The sequence below is a fragment of the Dendronephthya gigantea genome, unplaced genomic scaffold (genome assembly GCF_004324835.1).
Source record: "Dendronephthya gigantea isolate DGI-Jeju-01 unplaced genomic scaffold, DenGig_1.0 000001F, whole genome shotgun sequence".
In the NCBI taxonomy this organism is placed as follows: Eukaryota; Metazoa; Cnidaria; class Anthozoa; order Malacalcyonacea; family Nephtheidae; genus Dendronephthya; species Dendronephthya gigantea.
The window spans coordinates 5,295,020-5,318,528 of record NW_021163011.1 but is presented as its reverse complement, the minus strand read 5'-3'; the positions used below and the strand labels follow the sequence as shown (position 1 = coordinate 5,318,528).

General features: G+C 37.0%; 3 protein-coding genes across 5 annotated transcripts; 2 read left to right on the top strand and 1 right to left on the bottom strand.

Moving 5' to 3' along the window:
- Positions 1–2,774: 2,774 nt before the first annotated feature.
- LOC114526820 lies at positions 2,775–8,380 on the top strand. 3 transcript variants are annotated; one of them, XM_028548354.1, is made up of 2 exons: positions 2,775–3,699; positions 7,427–8,380. In XM_028548354.1, exons 1-2 carry the CDS (start codon positions 2,799–2,801, stop codon positions 8,056–8,058), a joined length of 1,533 nt encoding a protein of 510 aa, XP_028404155.1. In that variant the 5' UTR covers positions 2,775–2,798; the 3' UTR covers positions 8,059–8,380. The 3 variants fall into 3 exon arrangements, 2 of the variants coding, with proteins under 2 accessions (XP_028404155.1, XP_028404147.1); XM_028548346.1 differs by lacking the exon at positions 7,427–8,380 and adding an exon at positions 3,952–4,902; XR_003687369.1 differs by lacking the exon at positions 2,775–3,699 and adding an exon at positions 6,399–7,181.
- Positions 8,381–9,041: 661 nt separating this feature from the next.
- Positions 9,042–18,663, top strand: LOC114527596. The gene is made up of 18 exons (XM_028549297.1): positions 9,042–9,218; positions 9,325–10,006; positions 12,705–12,891; positions 13,112–13,396; positions 13,753–13,914; positions 13,985–14,056; positions 14,431–14,517; positions 14,905–14,969; positions 15,159–15,209; positions 15,308–15,429; positions 15,902–15,959; positions 16,392–16,665; positions 16,973–17,155; positions 17,398–17,466; positions 17,694–17,798; positions 17,948–18,005; positions 18,220–18,314; positions 18,482–18,663. Exons 2-18 carry the CDS (start codon positions 9,462–9,464, stop codon positions 18,512–18,514), a joined length of 2,451 nt encoding a protein of 816 aa, XP_028405098.1. The 5' UTR covers positions 9,042–9,218; positions 9,325–9,461; the 3' UTR covers positions 18,515–18,663.
- Positions 18,664–19,079: 416 nt separating this feature from the next.
- Positions 19,080–23,421, bottom strand: LOC114525686. Its single transcript, XM_028547101.1, has 6 exons — positions 22,222–23,421; positions 21,451–21,700; positions 20,976–21,148; positions 20,311–20,424; positions 20,103–20,186; positions 19,080–19,791 (listed from the first exon to the last, which is right to left on the bottom strand). The coding sequence occupies exons 1-6, from the start codon at positions 22,813–22,815 to the stop codon at positions 19,462–19,464; spliced, it is 1,545 nt and encodes a 514-aa protein (XP_028402902.1). The 5' UTR covers positions 22,816–23,421; the 3' UTR covers positions 19,080–19,461.
- Positions 23,422–23,509: the final 88 nt, after the last annotated feature.

The window sequence follows — 23,509 nt, the reverse complement described above, 5'->3', positions numbered from 1 at the left end:
GGTACACTGGTTCAGCCGAACATGGAAATTCCATCCAGGATCTTCGTCGTGAGATTGCAAAACAACGTCAAGCTAGGAACTTGTTGCTGCTACAGAACTTGAGATTGAGCATGAGTGAAGAGCAGATTCGAGCAAATGACCTCGCCCAGTTGAAAGGATCCTCAGCATGGCTAACAGCTCTGCCACTTGCTGATGAGGGCTACATCTTGACCAAGCGTGAGTTCTTTGATGCAATCTACATGCGTTATCGATGGCCTTTGAAACTCCTTCCATCTTTCTGCGCCTGTGGAAAATCGTTCACGGTCGATCATGCCCTGTCGTGCCTGAAAGGAGGCTTTATCCATCGAAGACATGATGAGATCCGTGATCTACTTGCTCCTGCTATCTATGACGTTGCTTATACGATGTTTCAATTGAACCTGCCCTTGCTCCTTTGACTGGCGAGGTTCTTCCATCCAGTGCTAACTCAACCGATGACGCCAGAGTGGACATTGTTGCGAGAGGTTTCTGGCAGAGATGTGAAAAGGCATTTTTTGATGTAAGGGTGTTTAATCCATACGCCTCAACACATCGACGCCAGACGTTGAGCGGCATGGTCGTATTTGCCATTTTCCGGCGAATATGACCATGGTCGTATTTGCCATTTTCCGGCGAATATGACCATGGTCGTATTTGCCATTTTCCGGCGAATATGACCATGGTCGTATTTGCCATTTTCCGGCGAATATGACCATGGTCGTATTTGCCATTTTCTGGCGAATTTGACCATGGTCTTATTTGCCATTTTCCGGCGAATATGACCGTGGTCGTATTTGCCATTTTCCGGCGAAAATGACCATGGTCGTATTTGCCATTTTCCGGCGAATATGACCGTGGTCGTATTTGCCAATGCATCGACGCCAGACATCGACGCCAGACGTTGAGCAGCTCGTTTAAAGCCAACGAACGGGAAAGGAAGAGACATTACAACCAACGGATTGTAGAAGTCGAGCATGGCTCCTTCACACCAGTCGTCTTCAGCGTCTTTGGCGGATGCGGAAGAGAGACTCAACATTTTCTCTGCTTCCTGGGTGCAAAGCTTGCTAACAAGAAGAATCAGTCTTCATCTATGGTGATTAGCTGGTTACGTCGAAAGATCGCCTTTGCTTTGCTTCGAGCTTGCGTGGTGTGTGTTCGTGGCAGTCGAAGTTGGAGGACTACGTCCATCACATCACTTAATGACATCACTTTGTCGGAATGGAACTCGAACATTAACGAGTCTAGCTCAGTGAACTCTTATAAGACTGGAACGATAACTCAACAATAAAGACTATATAGCTAGTCATTGGATGAAGCCGATTTGAATATAATTTGCTGATTAAGGCGGGAGCCGCGCGAGCAAATCAAGCCTTCAAAAGAACTGGGGGGTGAGTGAGAATTCCGTAAGAATCGTATTTTTTGGCAAAAATTAAATTGCCAGAAAAGTGCAATTTTTATTTGACCACTTCAACTTCAAACAACGAATTTACCCTGTTTGGATAGACCTGTAAGTAATCCGTATCATCTTACTGTAAAAACCGGCGAGGTACCATCTTTGTACTTGAAATATTTAAAGAATTTGAACGGGCCGAAAAAAAAACTTCGCCTTCAACTCACAAAAAAAATGGCTTCAAAAATGGCGGCCAAGTTATCGTCCCAGTCATATTAGTCTATTAGAGTTCACTGGTCTAGCTAAGTTGTTTTTGTAAATAGTGATGTAGAATTGTTATACTTAGTTCTAATGCATGTTCGATTATTGTAAATTTCCTAGTACTAAAAAACGTATATTTATAGAAAAAATAAAATATATATATATATATTCATGATATATATTCATGAATATCCTCTTTGCTCTACAGCACAAAAGACGTTTGGCCCCTGGAATGCGAAAAAGCTTGTAATCATATTCTAGCGGCACAATCACAGAATACCTAACAGAAGTAGAACTCCTGTACTTTTTTCGTAAGTGTGATTCGTCATGATTCGTCACTTAGCAAGTGCATTTTTTTGAGGTAGCCACCCCCCTGCCAGTAGTAAAAATGGCCTGATTTTAGACATTGGCAGGAGGGTGACACCTCAAAAAAATGCACTTGCTAAGTGACGAGTCATGACGAATCACACTTACGAAAAAATAGTATAGAGTTCTACTTCTGTTAGGTATTCTGTGGCACAATCGTCGGTAAACAAAGTCGGGTGCGTAAACCAACGGGCTGAATTGAAAGTATTTAACGAGTAAAATTTTATTTACAATTTATTTTACAAGGTCGACAGTTAGCATTCAAGTTATCATGCACGACAATAAAAACTCGTTGTTCGGTTGTTAGCTGCACCATTATTAGTTTAGCGGATTTGACTATTAGCAGTTGAACTGTACGATTAGAAGCCATTTTAAGATCCCAAGAGCATAAAATCTATTGAGCTTATGAACAATATGAATTTTAGAATATCAAGTGGTTGCGTTTTTTTTGAGACACCCTGTATGTTATTTACCAGCTGCGAGGTAATTTTTCACAGCGGGTGGATGCATTACACAGCGGGGAAGATGCAAATGCGATTATCATTCTGACGAATGACAAGTGGTTGCTATTTTGATACTATTCAAACAAGGAATTCTTAGGACCTATTATAAAGACCACTTTGCAAACATTTACCACTTGGAATATTATGTAATTACCCAAAAGTGCTTTCGGCTAATTTGTGCCACGAACACAGTCACATATTTCAGAAACACTGGCAATTGGAGTGCACTGCTTTTTAATTCCGTTTCCCAAAGATATTCAATGAAGGCAAGTCAGTATCGAAAGATATATTACCGTTTTTGTAATATCAAACGAAGATACTCGATATTTTTTATCATAATTGGTATCATTTTATTTTCGATATATTTCCGACAACATCGCAAGCACAACGTGTCATCAATAACAAAGAACAGTCGGTTTATAAATGGCTTTCCCATGGCCATGATCTTCAAGTCGGATGAAAAAGAAATAGCTGTTAAGGATAACTACTATCTGGTAACTGCTATAAGTTCGCATGAATTTATCTGGCTGTTGAAATTCGTCGATACGTTATTCAGTCATGGTGGTGAACTTGAATTGATAGTATGGAGCTTAGATCTTCGCGATTGCGAGTTTAATTACGTGAAAAATCTAAATACTCCATTTCGAATACATTTACACCGTTTTCCATATCATTTTCACCCACTGCATATACGATACTACCATTTAAATGCAATAAAACCAATCGTTTTGGAATCTGCCTCTCTTACGTATGGTGAAATTATTTGGATAGAACCTTCTGTCAAATTACCTTTACAACTGGATAGTATTATTGAAATCCTCAGCGACAAAAGTTTTATTGCAGCGAGTAGTTCCAATCCATCGGATGCAGGACATTGTCAGACCTATGCCATCGGCGTGAATTACATTCGGTCTAAAACCCTAATCGAAGCATGGGCACAATGCGCGAGAAACCGTTCGTGCATCGCAGCAGCATTGAACCGGCGTACAGGTCATCAATCTGTGATAGATATGTTCTTTGAGAAACGCAGAAAAGACATGAAACTTCCTTGTACGGTATTTAATACTAAAGCAGTAGAAATTAAAACTGATGGAGTTCTAAAACAATGGGAAAGCAACAAAGAAGCCCGCTGCAAACAACACAAAGTTTGTGTTTTAACAGGTAAAGCACTTTGAGTTATAAACACTTTTCTAAATTTGGTTTTTCATCCCAGGAGATTTTGTCGGGAAGAGACAAGAAAAACCCCGTTGCTTGTAGTTGGGGCTATGCAGGTCTACCTATTTTTATAAAATACCTTTTCTAAGGGGGCCTAAATTTTACAGGTCCCTTTTCCCCAAGTTTGGCCACGCTTCTGTTTCTTGATGGAACCTTATTATATCACCACTGGACTCATTGAGATTTTTTCAACTATAGGAAGTCATAGAACGCACGGATGTTTAACTCCACAACTGGCTCGTCTTCGCCAGAATAAACAGAAATATACCGATCACCATGGTTATGCTTATATTGAAGAGGCATTCGGGTTTCATCGAAGTGCTCCCTGTCACAGAGTCTGGGATAAAGTTCATGCAATTCTCAAACACTTGGCTGAATGTAGGTTGCTGTTTTGGGTCGATACTGACGCAATTTTCTTGGATATGGACAGAACGTTAGAGTCTTTTATTGATGCCTATCCGGGAAAAGAATTTTTAGTAAGTTGGCCACGCACGGATCGGATGTTAAATGCAGGTGTATTGCTTATGCGTAATACGCCTACAATGCACGAGTTTTTTCAAAATGTAACAAATGGAAAAACTTGGAAAAGTGACTGGTGTTCCATTAAAAAGTTCGAGCAAGCCGCTATCAGAGATCAATTGGATAGTGGAAGTATAGACGGGAGATTTGAGGTGGAACGCAGTAATATGTTACAAACGCTTTGCAGTTTTCGCAATAAGGAATGTGCTGTGACTAAGAAGGACTTTATCGCCCATTTTGCACCCCCAGACTGTCCGAAGTTACATGACCTTGTTAAAACGTTCTTGGACGATAACCAAAGTTTGATATGATAATGATTTTCTCATGATAAGAACATTTAAAGTAGCACATTGAATTGAGATTTTGAGATTTATTATTTTTTTGAAAACCGAGACTACCTATTAGACTATAATCAATCAACGACTTTGTCATTAAAAGTGAAAGTATACTCAAAGAAAATAAATTAGTATACAACTGATAATTACGGCCCTGTTACCATATGCCTGTCACACGATGCATCTTGTTTGATATCAGATGCCTCACAACGATTGTACCAATCTATAATGTATTACAATACTGAGCTATCTATATAGTCGAGAGTGAAATTGGAGTATATGTTACAATTAAATATAGAGCTCACTCGTGTATCTGTTGTGTATCTGTGTAGCTGATGTTGTGGGGGGGGGGGATTGGCGATTAGTAAAGTTTTATAAATTATCTCTTCAGACTCGCGAGTCGCCAACTGACCTGGGCGAATATTTTTCGTTGTGCTATTCTCGACTCCAAAGTGAAAATTCTTTCAAAAAAAGACTGTATAAACTATCGGCAAGTAACAACTGAGTGGCAAGCAACAATGTAACATCGTAGCCTGACACAGAACTTTGTAGTTTCTTCATACATCGATACAAAAGATAACCCCGCGACATGTATGGTCTAACCTCACTACGTCTGCACGCAGGCTAAACCACACAAGCCAGGGTTAATCTGGGTATGAATGGGTATGAGTTCGAGTGTCTGAGACAACAAACCTCCAACTCTAACTTACTGCGCATGAGCAGCGGCTACCCACAAGAGCAACGGAAACCACAGAACTTAATATTGTGATTCAACATCATCCAACATTATTTCGAAAACGCGAACTAACTTCGGAAATACTCGGAACAAACTCTTTGTCTTAATTAAAATGCAAATGAATTAAAATCGGTCTAGACGGAATATTCGCCACATATATATATATATATATATATATATATATATATATATATATATATATATATATATATATATATATATATATATACTAGCAGTAATCACAGATTAGTGATGTGCGTTCGGAATGTGTTGATTTGAGTTAAAGATCATTAACAGAAATGTTAACATTACAACGTCATAGGCTCACAGCGTATGTGATTTAAAAAGTTACCCGCAAAATGAGTAATTTAACAAAAGTTATGGCTCATATGCTTTATTTAACAACAAAATGTCAAACTGATAGAGCAAGCACGTGGCCTCCAGTTACCATGACGACACATCAGAACGAGGCAAATCTGACATCGCAAGTCTCGATATGACACGGCTAGGAATCGTTAATTCTCCTTCGTCGAACGCAATAATTTAATGTTTACTTCAAGTTTCATGCGACAAGCGATCATCGTTGCCTGATGATTGCTTGTTGCATGAAACTTGAAGTAGCAACTTATTCATTTTAAAAAATTGTAATGAAAACATTAAATCAAATGCTCTACAAATTGTCTTGTATTTCTTTTGCTGTAATGTTAGTAGTAATGTTATTTCCGGCTATTCAAACGAGGAATTCTGGGAACCTATTATAAAGACCACTTTGCAAACATTTACCGCTTGGAATATTCCAGCAATTACCCAAAAATACTTTTGGCCAATTAAGTTGTGCCACGAACACAGTCACATATTTCAGGAACACTCGCAATTGGAACACTGCTTTTTAATTCCGTTTTCCAAAGATATTGAATGAATGCAAGTAAAGGCTATGCTCAATCTTTGACTTCGTCGGCAATATCGAAAGATATATTACCGTTTTTGTAATACCAAACCAAGATACTCGATATTTTTTATCATAATTGGTATCATTTTATTTTTGATATATTTCCGACAACATCGCAAGCACAACGTGTCATCAAAGACAAAGAACAGTCAGTTTATAAATGGCTTTCCCATGATCTTCAAGCCAGATGAAAAAGAAATAGCTGTTAAGGATAACTACTACCTGGTAACTGCTATAAGTTCGCATGAATTTACCTGGCTGTTGAAATTCGTCGATACGTTATTCAGTCATGGTGGTGAACTTGAATTGATAGTATGGAGCTTAGATATTCGCGATTGCGAGTTTAATTACGTGAAAAATCTAAATACTCCATTTCGAATACATTTACACCGTTTTCCATATCATTTTCACCCACTGCATTTACGATACTACCATTTAAATGCAATAAAACCAATCGTTTTGGAATCTGCCTCTCTTACGTATGGTGAAATTATTTGGATAGAACCTTCTGTCAAATTACCTTTACAACTGGATAATATTATTGAAATCCTCAGCGACAAAAGTTTTATTGCAGCGAGTAGTTCCAATCCATCGGATGCAGGACATTGTCAGACCTATGCCATCGGCGTGAATTACATTCGGTTTAAAACCCTGATTGAAGCATGGGCACAATGCGCGAGAAAACGTTCCTGCATCGCAGCAGCATTGAACCGTACAGATCATCACTCTGTGGTTGATATGTTCTTTGAGAAACGCAGAAAAGACATGAGACTTCCTTGTACCGTATTTAATACTAAAGCAGTAGAAATTAAAACTGATGGAGTTCTAAAACAATGGGAAAGCAACAAAGAAGACCGCTGCAAACAACACAAAGTTTGAGTTTTAACAGGTAAAGCACTCTAAGTTATAAACACTTTTCTAAATTTGGTTTTTCATCCCAGGAGTTTTGTCGGGGAGAGACAAGAAAAACCCCGTTGTAGTTAGGGCCAGATCTACCTGTATTTTTATAAAATACATTTTCTAAGGGGGCCTAAATTTTACTGGTTCCTTTTCCCCAAGTTTGGCCACGCCTCTGTTTCTGGATGGAACCTTATTATATCACCACTGGTCTCATTAAGATTTTTTCAACCGTAGGAAGTCATAGAACGCACGGATGCTTAACTCCACAACTGGCTCGTCTTCGCCAGAATAAACGGAAGTATACCGATCACCATGGTTATGTTTATATTGAAGAGGCGTTCGGGTTTCATCGAAATGCTCCCTGTCACAGAGTCTGGGATAAAGTTCATGCAATTCTCAAACACTTGGCTGAATGTAGGTTGCTGTTTTGGGTCGATACGGACGCAATTTTCTTGGATATGGACAGAACATTAGAATCTTTCTTTGATGCTTATCTGGGAAAAGAATTTTTAGTAAGTTGGCCACGCACGGATCGGATGTTAAATGCAGGTGTATTGCTTATGCGTAATACGCCTACCATGCACGAGTTTTTTCAAAATATAACAAATGGAAAAACTTGGAAAAATGACTGGTGTTCTCATAGTAAGTTCGAGCAAGCCGCTATCAGAGATCAATTGGATAGTGGAAGTATGGATGGGAGATTTGCAGTGGAACGCAGTAATATGTTACAAACGCTTTGCAGTTTTCGCAATAAAGAATGTGCTGTGACTAAGAAGGACTTTATTGCCCATTTTGCACCCCCAGACTGTCCGAAGTTACATGACCTTGTTAAAACGTTCTTGGACGATAACCAAAGTTTGATATGATAATGATTTTCTCATGATAAGAACATTTAAAGTAGCACATTGAATTGAGATTTTGAGATTTATTATTTTTTTGAAAACCGAGACTACCTATTAGACTATAATCAATCAACGACTTTGTCATTAAAAGTGAAAGTATACTCAAAGAAAATAAATTAGTATACAACTGATAATTACGGCCCTGTTACCATATATGCCTGTTACACGATGCATCTTGTTTGATATCAGATGCCTCACAACGATTGTACCAACTATAATGTATTACAATACTGAGCTATCTATATAGTCGAGAGTGAAATTGGAGTATATGTTACAATTAAATATAGAGCTCACTCGTGTATCTGTTGTGTATCTGTGTAGCTGATGTTGTGGGGGGGGGGGAGGGCGATTAGTAAAGTTTCATAAATTATCTCTTCAGACTCGCGAGTCGCCAACTGACCTCGGCGAATATTTTTCGTTGTGCTATTCTCGACCCCCAAGTGAAAATTCTTTCAAAAAAAGACTGTATAAACTATCGGCAAGTAACAACTGAGTGGCAAGCAACAATGTAACATCGTAGCCTGAACACAGAACTTTGTAGTTTCTTCATACATCGATACAAAAGATAACCCCGCGACATGTATGGTCTAACCTCACTACGTCTGCACGCAGGCTAAACCACACAAGCCAGGGTTAATCTGGGTATGAATGGGTATGAGTTCGAGTGTCTGAGACAACAAACCTCCAACTCTAACTTACTGCGCATGAGCAGCGGCTACCCACAAGAACAACGGAAACCACAGAACTTAATATTGTGATTCAACATCATTCAACATTATTTCGAAAACGCGAACTAACTTCGGAAATACTCTGAACAAACTCTTTGTCTTAATTAAAATGCAAATGAATTTAAATCGGTCCAGACGGAATATTCGCCACAAGGATAATAATTACGTAGGATGGCTAGGGAGGGACCCCGCGCACCAATGCCGCCTATTAAATGAGCTCTCGCGGACGTTACTGGTAACATACTTTAGATCGCTTATACGACTCGCACATCAACAGCGATCAACTGTTTAAATCCTTTAGATTTGCAAAGCCAGCTGGGTGACAATTAATTGAAACCATGAAATAATTGTTATGAAAATTTAATATTTGAATATTGAATTTTAAAAGCTACAACGGTAAGTAGATCAGCTGTCAACTGAAATGAAAACGATCAAATGATTATTACATAGGCATTATAATATCTTGCATCAACTCATCAAGATGGTTTGACAATTCATATAGGGATTCTTCTCGCGCCAGGTCAATTTTGTAAAGTCCGCCAAAAGATCGCCAGTAAATTAGTAATATTTTAATTGTCAAGAGCAAAGTGATTTCAAGAGCGCGCTATATATGTGCAGGGATATGTTTCCTGCTTCGTCATGAGTTTACCAAAACAGTTCAAATCAGTCCGGTGTTGGATGTCAAAAAGATCAGCCAAGTCGATGACAGATATAGGATATAGTATTACTCTTGACTCGAATTTGAGAGCCTATCGCGATTATGATACCCGAAGTATAAATCGAAATAGACTCGAAGTTATTCGAGGGAGTTGTGAATCAATTTCCAAAGACGGCATGTCCGACACAGAAGACTCTGATGTGATGGAAAAGCAGTTCAATTTCACCAAAGGCATACAGGAATTAAGAAACTTTAAAGACAACAACAGTATACTAGAACACCGCATTAATGATGGACTGCGAACACAATGTGAGGTTTTGTGGATTCATCGTGTTACAGATAAACAAAGCATAGACATACAGTGTACCGAAAATCGACTATCTCACGAGAAATACGCTGCAATTCAGGTATACGAGGGGTATTTCTACGGTTGCAAACACTGGAATTTTTACTGCGTCGATGATGATGTAGGCGCTGTTATTTTGAGTTTAAAGGTGGAATTTTTACATGGAAAGGAATACATAAGGTAACAATATTTATCATCATAACAGAATAGTATGTAGCTTTTTGTGGTGACATTGCGATGTCATTAGGTCAGCCAAGATGTTGAGGACGAGGGATTTTTTCATGAAGTCATGCTGTTTTATTTTCACTGTCACAGATTCTAAAACTAATAGAGTGATACTTTTGCACAAATCGTATATATATATGTACAGCCTATAGGCTATACATATATATCTGCATAATTTATACACATATGCAATTTCATTTTCATATCTTTGTTACAACTTGACGCAAATATACTAATTCAAAGTGTAAGCGAAATTTTAATGTGTTGAAAAGTTGAGTGAAATGAAAAGTGGGGCAAAGACGTTATTTAATATACTTTTCAATGTCTATATTATTTGCTTATGTCATCTTTTTGAGTCCGCATCATCAAACAGTTTAAAATATCATTAAGACACAATTGTTCCGGCCAAGACAAAGCAATGTCACTCCTCATCAAAGTTCAAGTGTTGAAATGACAGATAGTATAAATTACCTAATAAATTTTGGCGATTATTCAGCAATCAACACACTCAATACACCGAAAAACAAGATCTAAATGCAATGTTTAGTCTACAAAAGCAAAATCTTTTCGATGAGGTGTACTGCGTTCAAACGTTTGCATGCATGTAGTAACGGTGGGAAGGCAACTGACACATTTCACTGGCCACGGCACAGGGGTTACTACTTTGCTATTTAATTTCATGTAGTATTATAAATATTATATCCTTTTTGATAAAAATAATTTTTTTCTTTATTGAGTCGTGGAATATCGCGAAAATAAATATGAATTACAAAACTATATGCTTCAATAATTTATGAACTAAACTTTGAACGGAGCATCAGTCGCGTTTTCGAACTCTAATGGTCTGCGTGCTCTACGGTTTGACCTGGTGGTCTTTGACTTTGATAATTGCAGCCACGTTGGCAGTTTGTATATTAGTGTTCAAGCATCCCTGTCAATCTAAATTTTTCACTTCCTGATCTTCTCCCGGTTCATCAACACCTATTGTAAACCAGTTTGTCATAATTTGTATGGCAATTTTCATTTGGTTAGCCTTGTTTGTTGAACAAACCTCAATCGGAATCCTGCTAAACCTGTGGGTATACACGCAAATACTAATAGACAAGTTTCACAACATCATTATAGTATAATGATTATACAGATTTATGTTGAATGTAGCTTCCCGGAAAGGCACAAAGACGTTTTCTCGAAAGCCAAACACTGTCTGCATGTGAGCTAAAGAACGCCTACAACGGACGTAAATGGTCATATTTTCTTAGCAACCATTGTAAATTATGATTAGAAGAAAGTGGGATACTAGGATACTCCCACTGAGGAAGGTGATCATAAATTATTTTAATTACAAACAATGTTCAATTATCATTCCGCAGTATCTCAAAAGGTATAGATACAACAATATTAAGAGGACTAATCCGGATGTCTCTCAAGCTAAGTGTAATATTTAGGATTATAAGAAATAGACAGGGCAATCAATCGTTTATTAAACTGCCCAAGAAAAATATACCAAACAACTTTCTGTCTTTCTAATGTTTCGTAAGCCGAAGAGGTTCTTCAGAGCCGAACTCTCCTGTAAAGACTTCTAAACCACGACTTAGGTCGAAACCTCGTGCCTCGTATGTTTTCTTATATTGTCGTATTGTCCTATTATATACATTTTGCTTCATATATCCGGCACGAGTTACAAGGAAGGTCATTTGGACAGATTTTTCGATGTTAATGGAATGATGCTATTACGTAACTCACAAGTCGTTTCATGCGTCGTAAATTGTATTTATTGTTATGATACGACATCATATATTCATGCGTGTGTGGGCTAGCTGGAGGTGGAAAGCAAATAGTAACAGTTTCCAGCAAATATATACGCTGTTAAAATCATGCCCATAATTCATGCCCATATAAAGAAAGATACAAGCGAAAATTCATGAAAGATCTCATGATGCCTAAACCAATATCGAATACACGTCACCTCTGACAAGTATTATTTGCACAGAGGAATATGTTCCACAAACAATAGCTGGTTATGTCGCTCAATATACATTAGGAATCTTGTAAGGAAATTAAAATCTCGACCCTCTTTTCTGACCATCCGACACTTTCAAAAAAAGCAATTATATAGTATGATCAGTGTCAGAGTTTATTGATCAAGATACATTAAATGTTTCAGGTACAATATAATTCTGTATAAATTTTCAAAGCACCCTTAGAATTTTCACATTTCGTATGAAAAACATATTTCAACAAAATGCTATTAGCTGAAATGAAAGGATTCTAAATTGGATTGGAGGGTATTCATATAGTTTTTCCGGTTATAGCTATAAAATCATATTAATTGTTGTAAATGAGTAGCTAATAGTTAGCTTATATGACTTCTAAAAGCTAATCTCCTGGTGACCTTATTCTTGAAATCTGATTTGGGGTGGGTTGTATCACTTGTATGATATATTTATCAAACCGCTCTACATCTTGGGTTGCTGAGTCATGATCAGAGCACACACGGTTTAGATATGAATTTACAGTTAATGCATGATCATGCATGCATGACCAGCACCAAAAATCTCATAACCGTCGTATATATATATTTGTCCACACAGTATGATACGGGACATAATTGTGCCAAGATTCAAATTTCTAACAATCATTCATTTCTTTTTAGAATTTTAGTTAGAAGTTCAATACGCAGTGTTCATGTCGTGATTTTGCCATCTCTATTGGGAGTATATGAACATTTCACTGATCCATTTAGTTGGATTGAAATATTTACGCAACTCTTAAAACTTACGAGGCCCCTACAAGTTGTAAACCATCACACTGCTGGTTTGAAACTGGTTAAACTGGATAGGGTAAGCATTTTCATTCTCTTTCAAATTAATTTTCAAGTTTCAGCATCGCACTCTTTTGCACGAATTTCCATTGCTACGGAAAAAATGCCGCGGAAAAAATGCTACGGAAATTGTAATAGGTAGAAATTAGAATGAAAAGTCAGGGAATAAAATATTCTGACTGTGGCTCATCACGTAAAGTTATATATATGAGTTTGTTTTGTTTTTATTTTTTCGCCAGGTCTTTGTCAAATCTGATTTTAAGATTGGAGTGCTGTATATAAAACATGGACAACAAACTGAAGACGAAATATTTTCCAACATTTCACATTCCACTGCCTTTGAATCATTCTTACATCTATTGGGAGAGCGTGTTGATTTGCAAGATTTTGAAGGTTATTCTGGGGGTCTCGATACGTCTAACAGCCTTAATGGAACACAGTCAATTTACACGGAATATCGAAGCAATAGAATTATGTTTCATGTGTCATCACTGATGCCAAATACAGGAGAAGATAATAAATATGTAAGAACTGCTATGTATCAGGCCTTCTTCTATCAGAAACCCTTGAAAACATTATTCAAACATTGACATTGTCATGAATATCACAAACTGTGCCTCTTGCAAACAGTGAATATCGTCTACTAAGAGACACCAAATATATACACACTGAAATCTACTAGGAGAAAAAATGGAACAATGTTTTGAAAACACTCTCTAGTATGTGTCAATACAGAAGCGCCCTTCACAAAAATCCCCCCCCTCTCCTTCGCATTGTCCGACATCCGTGCACGTGATTGTTACGACGCCTGACGTGCGGTGTCGTTGTTGTCGTTGTTGAGTCGCATTTTTCATTACATCATATTTTATTTTTTTTATAGTTGGGAAAGAAACGACACGTTGGTAATGACGTTCTCTGTGTGGTATTTACTGACCGAATTGAAACTTCGTTTTCTCCCCACTGGATCAAATCTCAGTTTCTTCACGCTTACATATTGGTTCAAGTATTGCCTGCTTCTACAGACAATCATTCAAAGTTTCAGGTATCATTGGTTTCGGCATTAAATAAGACTCCATGAGAATTTTTTCAGCATTCTTTCATTCATCTTTTAGGTTTCGGTGATTTGTAGACAGGAAGTGCCATGGTTTGGCCCACGATTGTCCCACGACGGAACATTTGATGAAGTACGATCACTACGATGTAGCCAATCTTTGACTCGCACTGTTTTATACTGCATATTTTCCATCAGGTTAAAAGCAGCCCACTGCCACAAACACATAAACACCCTAGCTGTAACAGACCTGCGAAAAACTTGTCCCCTTTTCCTTTTCTGTCTTAGTTAACAAACTTATGATCGTCTGCATGCATGACCACAGCTTGCGGCCAACGCGACCGAACGGCGTGTGAATAACGTGTTTAAGTTTAAAATACATGCACATTTGCAGGTTCTCACAACGTGGGATTTCGTGTAGCTACCACATTCATAGTCTGGATAACCTTTGTTGAATTACTGATAAAAATCTATAAAAAGGTAAATGTTCTTATAATGTTAACTTAGGGAGATGTATTTCGAGAATGGCTTCTGGAGAAGATTATCAATGGTGATAGAGCATGTTATGAGGCCCCAAAGTTTGCTTCAGTACAGGTAATTGTTTAATTCTCTTTCATGCCATTCAGCCTCTGAGCGTAGGAGTATAAGCTGCCTTTGGATGATTCGTTTAATCATTTTATATATACTGTATGTGCAGTCGTTATATAAGCGATTTGCTTTGACTTAAGACCGTATTCGAGATTAAAAAAGTCAAAAAGCTCAGTAATAAAACCAAGAGAAATATATGTTCTGTTAGTTTGATTATTTGCTTTGTTCCTACATAGATGGTTTGCTATCGCCCACTTTCTTGGTTGATTTTTTATAAAACGTGTTTTTTGTCGTTGTTTTTTTATAAATACCTAGTTTATAATGAATATTGATTATATTTAGTGCTAAATAGATTGGTGAATGAATATACCTCTTAAATATCTTTCTATGCAGCAAAGAACAAGATCTCAAATCATGAATGGTATACTGGACAACGAGGTTATAGATGTTGAAGGAAGGTACGAGTTACGACACACGAAATTTATTTTTGGCTTCATCCTAGGCCACTTTTGGCACGTTTAAAATGCTCCTAGGGATATGCGTAAATGCGTATCGAAGTATTCTGAGTTGTGCCTTACAGTACATACCGATGTTGATCTATATATAGTATTTGTGACCATGCAGGAAAACATTTTTTTTATTTTTAGAGTGGATTATTCCACACCTTTAACACCATCTGCAAGTAGCAGCCTAGAAAGGTTGGAATATATCTATACATGTACTGAAACAGTCTTTCATGCAGCTAGTACGCCTTGTTCATAGGTGACATGCCTTGATTTCTGTTATACTTTTATAGTTTAGAGAGATTATTTCCTGATGATCCAGCCTATCACCTTGATGATAACAGTCCAAAACTAAAGTACTTCTACTGCTCTCAAGGTGAAGGGATTAACTCTGGTGATGTGGCCTTCCTAGCAGGTTTGTTTCAGAAGTCAGAACTATCGGTTGGAAAATATATACAAGCATGCAACGATCCTGCGAAATCGTCTTTGCTCGAGGCGAATATTTAATGCGTTTGACTTTGTCTTTGATTTCTCATCGCAACCCTCCCCGTTGGAAGATTTATTGGCTGTATCATTAAGAAAATGAATGCATACGATTATTTCCTTTTTAGTTGAAGAGTGTTTTAAATGGATTAGTGTCTCAGAGACAGAGTTTATTCACTATCATTTCAATATAATGCTGACATCATCGTTTAAATTCTGAACACTCTGTAACTCAAAAATAAAATGATAAACATATGGCGAAACAGAGATTTTTTAAATCCTTTATATATAGTCATGCACCTTCGTGCTACTTTCACAATGCTTGAGTGGAACCTTGTGGAATTGTGATGCATACCAATTTATTTGTCATATATAATTATAAGAATGATGTATATTTTTCATAGGAAAGACGTACAAAAAACGCATATATGGCACGAGATCTGTTATGTGCCGCAAAAGCAGGTAATAAGAGATCAGTCAAGATAGTCAGAAAGCTTTTTACATGTAATGCATGATGCCATGTTGAAGACCACTATGTTCTTCCCCTGTTGAACTTAAATTTAGCTGTAAACTACTTTGTCCATCCTGTCTCCTCTTTTAAATGTCTCTAAAAGGTTTCAAGTAGTTCTTGTAAACCAATATATATATTTTCGGCGACTTGATGCCTTAACTCTTGTTTCGCCTTTCATTGGAGTGATCCCGGTTCAGTCTATTTTGTGCCTTTACACAGTGCACGTAGACATTTTTTATTTCAAAAATCGCACAACCTGACATAAATAGAATATTCTTATGTGATGACAACAAGTTCCAACCCAATCTCGCAAGCCAGGCTCTTTTACCTTTAACTATATAACTATATCCAAACAACTAATCTAAACACGTTCTTTCCTGCAGAGTATTTCGAGATATGCTAACAGATTGGGCTGTTCCTGGAAACTACATTTCAACTGATCACACACAACTAAAAGAAGACTCACTGGTTAAACTTGCCTTCAAGAAAGCCAGAGCTCAGGCCATGATGCAAAATAATTCAAAGAAAGGAAAATTTGCGATAGAAACATCATTGCCCTCATTATCGAACATTAATCAATACGTAACTACAACCTCAATCAAAAAGGCAGGACAAACGTATGGAATATCTCTGGACTGTATTGGAAGAACTAGAGAGGTACAGACACACAAAATATTCTAGCACTAATAATTACAAACTAACAATATATAACTCTCATTAAGTATTTCGGTTGGCCTCAAAACAGGATAAATCCTCTATTAGAATGTTTAAAGTCAGTAAGTTTAAAATGAATCAAATCTCCTGTGATAACTCCCTTTCTGTATATCAGCTCGTAAGCTGTATATATATAGACTGTAGTGTAGTTTATGCCCAGTTCGTTTAGCTCACATTAAGGAATATTTATAGTAATAATAAGTAATAGATGTCATGGTAAAAATTTTTCATCTTGTTCTTGTTTTTATAGTTTGTGATGAATGAGTTTGAGTCTGAGATTTTCGCTGGTGTTATTGAGTATATACATAATGACAAATGTTCTATAACATATGAAACATTACCCGGTCTACTCTGTGCTGCAACATATTACGAGTTACCTGATCTCAGGTTGAGCTGTTTAAATCGAAGAGACGATGTGATAGAAGTATCGACGGTAAGTATATACTGATATAGCGTGATTTTCAGAACAGACTGACTTGTTATAAACATAAGAGGCCATCGTGCACTGAAAAAAGCTGTGTAATATTCAATATTAACCAATATAGCGTGAAACATATAAGGATTGAATACGCCAGATATTCTTATCAGTGAGTTATGGTAACCCTTGTTATTCAATTGTTTGGCAATCCTGAAATTTACATGCAAGCCTTTATTGGTAATTCTTGTGTGTTCCAGGTGTGTCGTATGTTAAATATTGTTGAGGAGTATATACTTTTCAAGGACGGCCGAGAACTCCAAGAAAGGGTATGCTATATATGCTGGCTCAAAATATATCCAGTTTTTGGACATGTTAAATGTTAAGGTTTTTAAGTTTTTGGACATCTTAAGAGCTATATTTTTTTAATAATGGCATGTTTTGACTCCATCTGTAGCCCTAGTTTTCACTCAATCGGGGCTTGTTGACATGCACATGTACATTGAATTTCTTTTTTTCGTTTTTAAGATGCGATTTTTTTCTTTGTCTAATGTAGTTACTACAATATTTTGTAAATCACATCCTGGAAATATTAGGCTGCGAGGAACACTTAATGCTCACAAAAAGCAGGATTATCCTGGTTTTGTCACAAAATTGGAAGGTATGCTCCACTTTAACGCTCGATCCACAGACATACATACATTTTACACTCACTCTGCGATTAAATTACAACGTATTAAATTAAAACATGCACGTGCATCGAGAAAATATATGTCATATGATTTAACAATTTTTTAAAATTGTTTTTAGTGCGAAGATGATAAAAATCTAAAAGTCAAATTACTTGTTCTGTGGGCTAAATGCAAAGGTAAACTTTTTCATAAAATGTTTTTGGTTATATCGTTGCTGCATGGATGGTGAACTGTGCATGTGATCTTTACAGAATAGCAATTCTCCTACTATTAGCATCAAGTATAATAACTATTTTTGTCAACACAATACATTTTTTGGCAATTCAGGACAAACTCCATTACAATATCATAGTCAATTTTCAACATCAACCCGGCATCAATTTTCCATAGATAATGATGATTGGAAACATCTAGCAGAATCGGTAATTTGTTCGTGTAGCCTGATGAATGGTGTTGTCTTAGATGAAAATACTTGCAGTAAAGTCGTAAGTATATTTTATTTGCGTTGTACAGACTTTATGCCTTTGGTACGTCATAGCAACTATTTCCTCAGAAACGACAAAATTGGTCTTTGATATTGCTCATCTTAAAAAGTGTCGATTGTCATATATTGATTAAAATATAACAAAAAAAAAACAACTTTTTTTTTCAGCATTTAACGGACGGTGAAACTGACAATGAGTGACAATGAGTTCACTGGACGTCGATATTGACTGCACGAAACGTGTTTCGAGGTCGCATATGTTTTAATGGAGTATGAATGAATGAATGAATGAATGAATGAATGAATGAATGAATGAATGAATGAATGAATGAATGAATGAATGAATGAATGAATGAATGAATGAATGAATGAATGAATGAATGAATGAATGAATGAATGAATGAATGAATGAATGAATGAATGAATGAATGAATGGTCAAGTTGAAATGGTTGCATAACTTGGTAATCTAATCTCAACGGATTATGGGAGAATATTTATTTATAATCATAGGAGTATATTTTTTCAATTCAATTGTAAATAAAAACATACATTAATAGTTGTAACACGGGGTATAGGATATAATATATGCATGCAGGATATTATTTAATGCATTACGTTTACATTTTTGGAAATATATATATTGTTCATTTATTAAAGAATTATTTATTCAATTGGTGGTGTGTTGCTGTCTAGAGCGCGCAAATGCCTAGGTAGATGTCAGAGTGAACCAAGTATAAACATGTTGGGTACCTTAACATGAATTTCAGACCCTTATAAATACAAGCAATATATTTGCTTAGATTTGTCAGTTCCGAGTACCCGGTTTTAGGAGGTGTTTGGAAATACTTGACGAGGAAATATGACACTCTTTATGCCATTAAAAAATGCGCGGTTTTTTTTACGTATAGAGCATAGTTATTTAGCGCCACTTTCATTGAAAAAAATTCTTGGCAGAGAGCAATCTCGTACGCAGAGTCATGAGTCAATTTGACTGACGGGCTGATGAGAGAGGAAGGCATTTCTGATACACAAGTCAAACTCATTTGTGATTTTTCCAGTTTAATAAACGTCTTATACGAAAACATACGAATATAGTAACGAAGGCTTAACTATATAACAAACAATGGAGGAAAAAAAATGAAGTATTTTACAAGTGGTCCTCAACAGCTTGCGTAACAATAATAGCATGAGCATTTACAGCAACAACATCAGAAGACTGTACTTGAATACTTTGACTTGCTTCATGAGCTTCTGTAAGAGCTGTACCAGTTTCAACATTCACTGTTATTGGTGTTTCACACACTTCTTGTTGATAAACTGTATTGTCATCAGTTTCTTCACTTTCTATAACATCCATTGCTGATTCCTGAGACTCTTCAATAACCACCGTCTGTTCACTGTCTTCCACAAGTCCTTCTTCATCTTCATTCGCCAAATTTTGCTGAACGTTTTCAATTTCCTCTTCATTTGGCGCAATCTACGGCAACAAAAGCACACTCAGTTATCACTAGTCACCACCCCGTACCTGGGGCTAAATTTATTAACTTAACCATCCATCAACTCCCAACAGCCGTTCCCAAGTTGTTCTGGGATATTTTTATCTGTACGATTCTAAATATGGCAAAAATAGGCGGGAGACTTGCAAAGCCAAACTACACGAGTGACTGCCCTCGAGTATAAGTATCGAACATGCTGATGCATAGATTCAAAGACACACGCACACAATATTTTTGTTACAGCATCGGGCGAATTCATACGAAAAATACAATGGAAATGTCTAAAACGAACCTGTCCAGATCGTCGTTCTCTTTCTAGTTGAGCAATATGTATGGCCTTCTTCAGATTGTCTTCTTTCAGCTCCAATACCTGAGCCTATATAGAATCATTGATTTATGGTATATACACTTTGTTTTCACTATGTTTATGTACATCAATATAGGCTATCAAAATGTGCCATGTGTAACTAGAATAGAGATTATCTCAGACCAGCTCATACCTTCAAATTATTCACTTCCACTTGTAAATCTGCAATCTGCGCAATTCTCGTAAAATTTTCGTCTTGTAAAATACGGACATGTTCTTTGAGCTTATCTGAATCCTTATCCCCCTCCTGAATATGAATACAATAGAAAATGTGAGATGATATGTAATATTAATATTAATATTTAGATTAGCTTAATGCATATACTGTAGTATGCATGCATTTCAATGGCAATTCAATAGCTGGCTAGTTTGAAATGCATCAATATTTGCATCAAAATAAGTTTGAAATAATGCATCAAAATAAGTTTGAAATGCAGTGTATTTTTAAACCTCCTGGATATTTGATGAGGAATTACAATTTTAAGAATAAAGAACATTGCAAAAAATGCAACTCAGTAAGAAATGAAGATAACACAATACCATGGGCAGATCCAGCATTTGGCTGACTGATGCTATGTTTTAAACCATACTTCAACACCTCTATTGGGTCTATACTTCGATGCGACCATGCAAAAGTTGAATATACCATATTCCAGTGTATTGGACCTTATCAAGGTTGAATATACCATATTTCGGAATATTCGACCATACCAAGGATTCATACTCCAAATTTAGTATTAAATCATGTGTTCAGACTTAGAAATAAACAACATTGTATTTACTAGAATTTTGGCCTACCAAGGATCGAGGACTTGCTAGTATTCCGAGAACTTTGCTCAGGTTACTATCAGCTAAATTCTGTCCTACAGATTGTTCTGTCGTGGATGAAGATTGTGAAATGGATACTGGAGCATTCAACAGAGATGTTCCTGCCACTCTTGACAGAGTTCCCAATGAAACTGGGGTTTCACCTGAAATACAAGATAGATTATATCACAGATTTATCTTCGTATTTGGGCATTTAGGGCTGCTCGGAGTAGGGGAAGGGAGGAAACAGGCAACCCTAAAATGGAAAATGAGGACCATGTAAATAGTTACTGTGTGTATGTCTGTGGATCAAAACTTGTCTCCTAAAATGATATTATTGGTCATGTTTCATCACAATTGTCTGTGTGTCATCACTACTTCATTTTGTATATTTAGACATTAATTCATGACACATGTTATATGTATTTTCCTACTAAAATGTTCGGTATTTGGGTAAAGGTCATACCTGGGCTGTAATTAGCAGATGATACATTAATAGTTGAACCATCCTGAGAAACACTAATATAAGTTGAGTTGGCATCTGTAGTTATATCACCACTTTCTGAATACGGCAATTGAGTGTACTTTGCAAGTAAGGATGCAGCAATATTGGTACCAGCCTCTTGAGAAGCAGATCCACTTGGTGGAGTATTAGGTGCCTGAGAAGTCTTCATTCCTGCAGTTTCTCGCATTCTCGAATACTTTAGAGATGCTCTCTTTATGAAAAAAAATACAAAATATAATTTCAGTCTCTTTCTTAGCGCCTCACCTGGCAGAAAATGACACCTAACACTGACATTTATTCAAATGAAAGCATTTATCAACATAAACCTATTTGAAAAGTTACCATAGTTTGTTACACAAAATTTAATTGAGAAGAGAAATGTTTTTATCAATGGCAATTCATTCACAAGAATGAAGTGTCACTCTCATTATATATATAGCTTAGGTGAACATCAATGAAGTGACACCCATATAGCATGCAAGCCCACACTTCAAGCCTGAAAGTGATGTGTGCATGTATTTTAACAAATTGTTATATCACAAACTTAATTGTACCTGGGAGGGGCATTGCCTTTACCATTATCTCTGGAGATGGGATATTTTGCTATGCTAGGGGTTGATTTAGACGGATGCTATAAACAGCAATATGCAAACGAATACAAAAAGGTCAAGCTGAGGGAGAGGGGAACTAGGGTAAGATGGGGACTAGGTAAATTTATCACCACACAATTACCTTCATTGCACTTTTTATCTGTTGTTTTGTTGGCATTTGCTTTTCATCCAAGCCATGTTCAGCAAAATACACCTTGCACCACTCCATACCTTGCGATGGTGTGAGTGACTGCTCTACCCTGAGTCTTCGAAGCTCATCCAACATTTGTTTATTTGGACGGTGTTTATCAGGGGAAGATACGTCTCCAGTGCCATGAGAGCCAGCATAATAAACGAATGCGACATTTGGCTTATCCGCGAATATAGAAAGCTTACACAGTGCATGGCAAAAACGACGCTTCCCTGTACAATTCTCCCGTGGTGTACAGCCATACCGTCGGCCAGGACAATAAAGGACCTCGCTTACAAGAAGATATCTCCCTCCTGGAAAGCGTGGATGAGGTTTTAATGAAAAACCATCACGAAGACGAGAACCAGCACGACCAGTTATGGAAGGTCGAGCAGATTTACCATCTGGAGTGTCTATCACAGTGCCATTGCCAAAATTTAATCTCTCAAAATTCCAACTTTGTTCTTTGGCGAAATACACAGGCAGTGATGATACTTCCACTTCTATCGGTTCGCTCCATTGTGGCAATGTACAATTTCGACACATTTTCCTTAGGTCGTCTAATAATGCACTGTTTTATACAGTCAAACCTATGTCAACTTTTAAATCAGTAACTGAGTTTGGCCTTTCCAATCAAAGATCGTCCAAAATGCTTTGGGTTCAAAAGACCTTGCCAGTTTGCTACGAACCTACACTGAGGTAGTCTTACTAAGCTATGTATAGTTGGGAGAATTGAAAATTTATAACCGAAAATCTGCGATTCGGGCATTTTTTCTTTACACTTTACCACTGGCATGCAACTGTTTGGAATAATCTAGCTACCACTAAATATTTACTACTTCGCTTGAATGAAATAAAGCTTTGATTTTTTATCCCGTTTGCCGGGTACAAGTTCTAGGATATTCAACCTCGGAGTTATTCTCAATGGCGGCCATTTTGGGTTATTTTGAACGTCAGATTCCGGGGAATCTACTTCCGGTCGATGACGGGAAACGCCTAAATATGCGAACGGTGGACGAAGAAAATTTACACAGACGATAAAGGGAAAATGTTCTTGGTATTTTTAAACTGTGATAATCATGATCATTTTGAGATAAGAAAGACAATATAAAGTGCGATATAAATGGTCAAATGGGCGCATTGCTCAATCGGAATTCGGAAACACGTTTCGTCTGTATTCTGTAAGACTACAAACTACGCCGTAACGCATTTAAAAATGGTCTATAATGCACTCCCAATC

Excerpts from the sequence above, each read along its gene's own strand:
- LOC114527596 (XM_028549297.1), top strand. The coding sequence starts at position 9,462 with ATGAGTTTACCAAAACAGTTCAAATCAGTCCGGTGTTGGATGTCAAAA. Across the intron at positions 12,892-13,111 it reads AACTGGTTAAACTGGATAGG|GTCTTTGTCAAATCTGATTT; the intron begins GTAAGCATTTTC and ends TTTTTTCGCCAG. Across the intron at positions 13,915-13,984 it reads ACAATCATTCAAAGTTTCAG|GTTTCGGTGATTTGTAGACA; the intron begins GTATCATTGGTT and ends TTCATCTTTTAG.
- LOC114525686 (XM_028547101.1), bottom strand. The coding sequence starts at position 22,815 with ATGTGTCGAAATTGTACATTGCCACAATGGAGCGAACCGATAGAAGTG. Across the intron at positions 21,149-21,450 it reads ATCTGCTAATTACAGCCCAG|GTGAAACCCCAGTTTCATTG; the intron begins GTATGACCTTTA and ends CTTGTATTTCAG. Across the intron at positions 20,425-20,975 it reads TAGCAAGTCCTCGATCCTTG|GAGGGGGATAAGGATTCAGA; the intron begins GTAGGCCAAAAT and ends ATTCATATTCAG.
- LOC114526820 (XM_028548354.1), top strand. The coding sequence starts at position 2,799 with ATGAAGGCAAGTCAGTATCGAAAGATATATTACCGTTTTTGTAATATC. Across the intron at positions 3,700-7,426 it reads CAAAGTTTGTGTTTTAACAG|GAAGTCATAGAACGCACGGA; the intron begins GTAAAGCACTTT and ends TTTCAACCGTAG.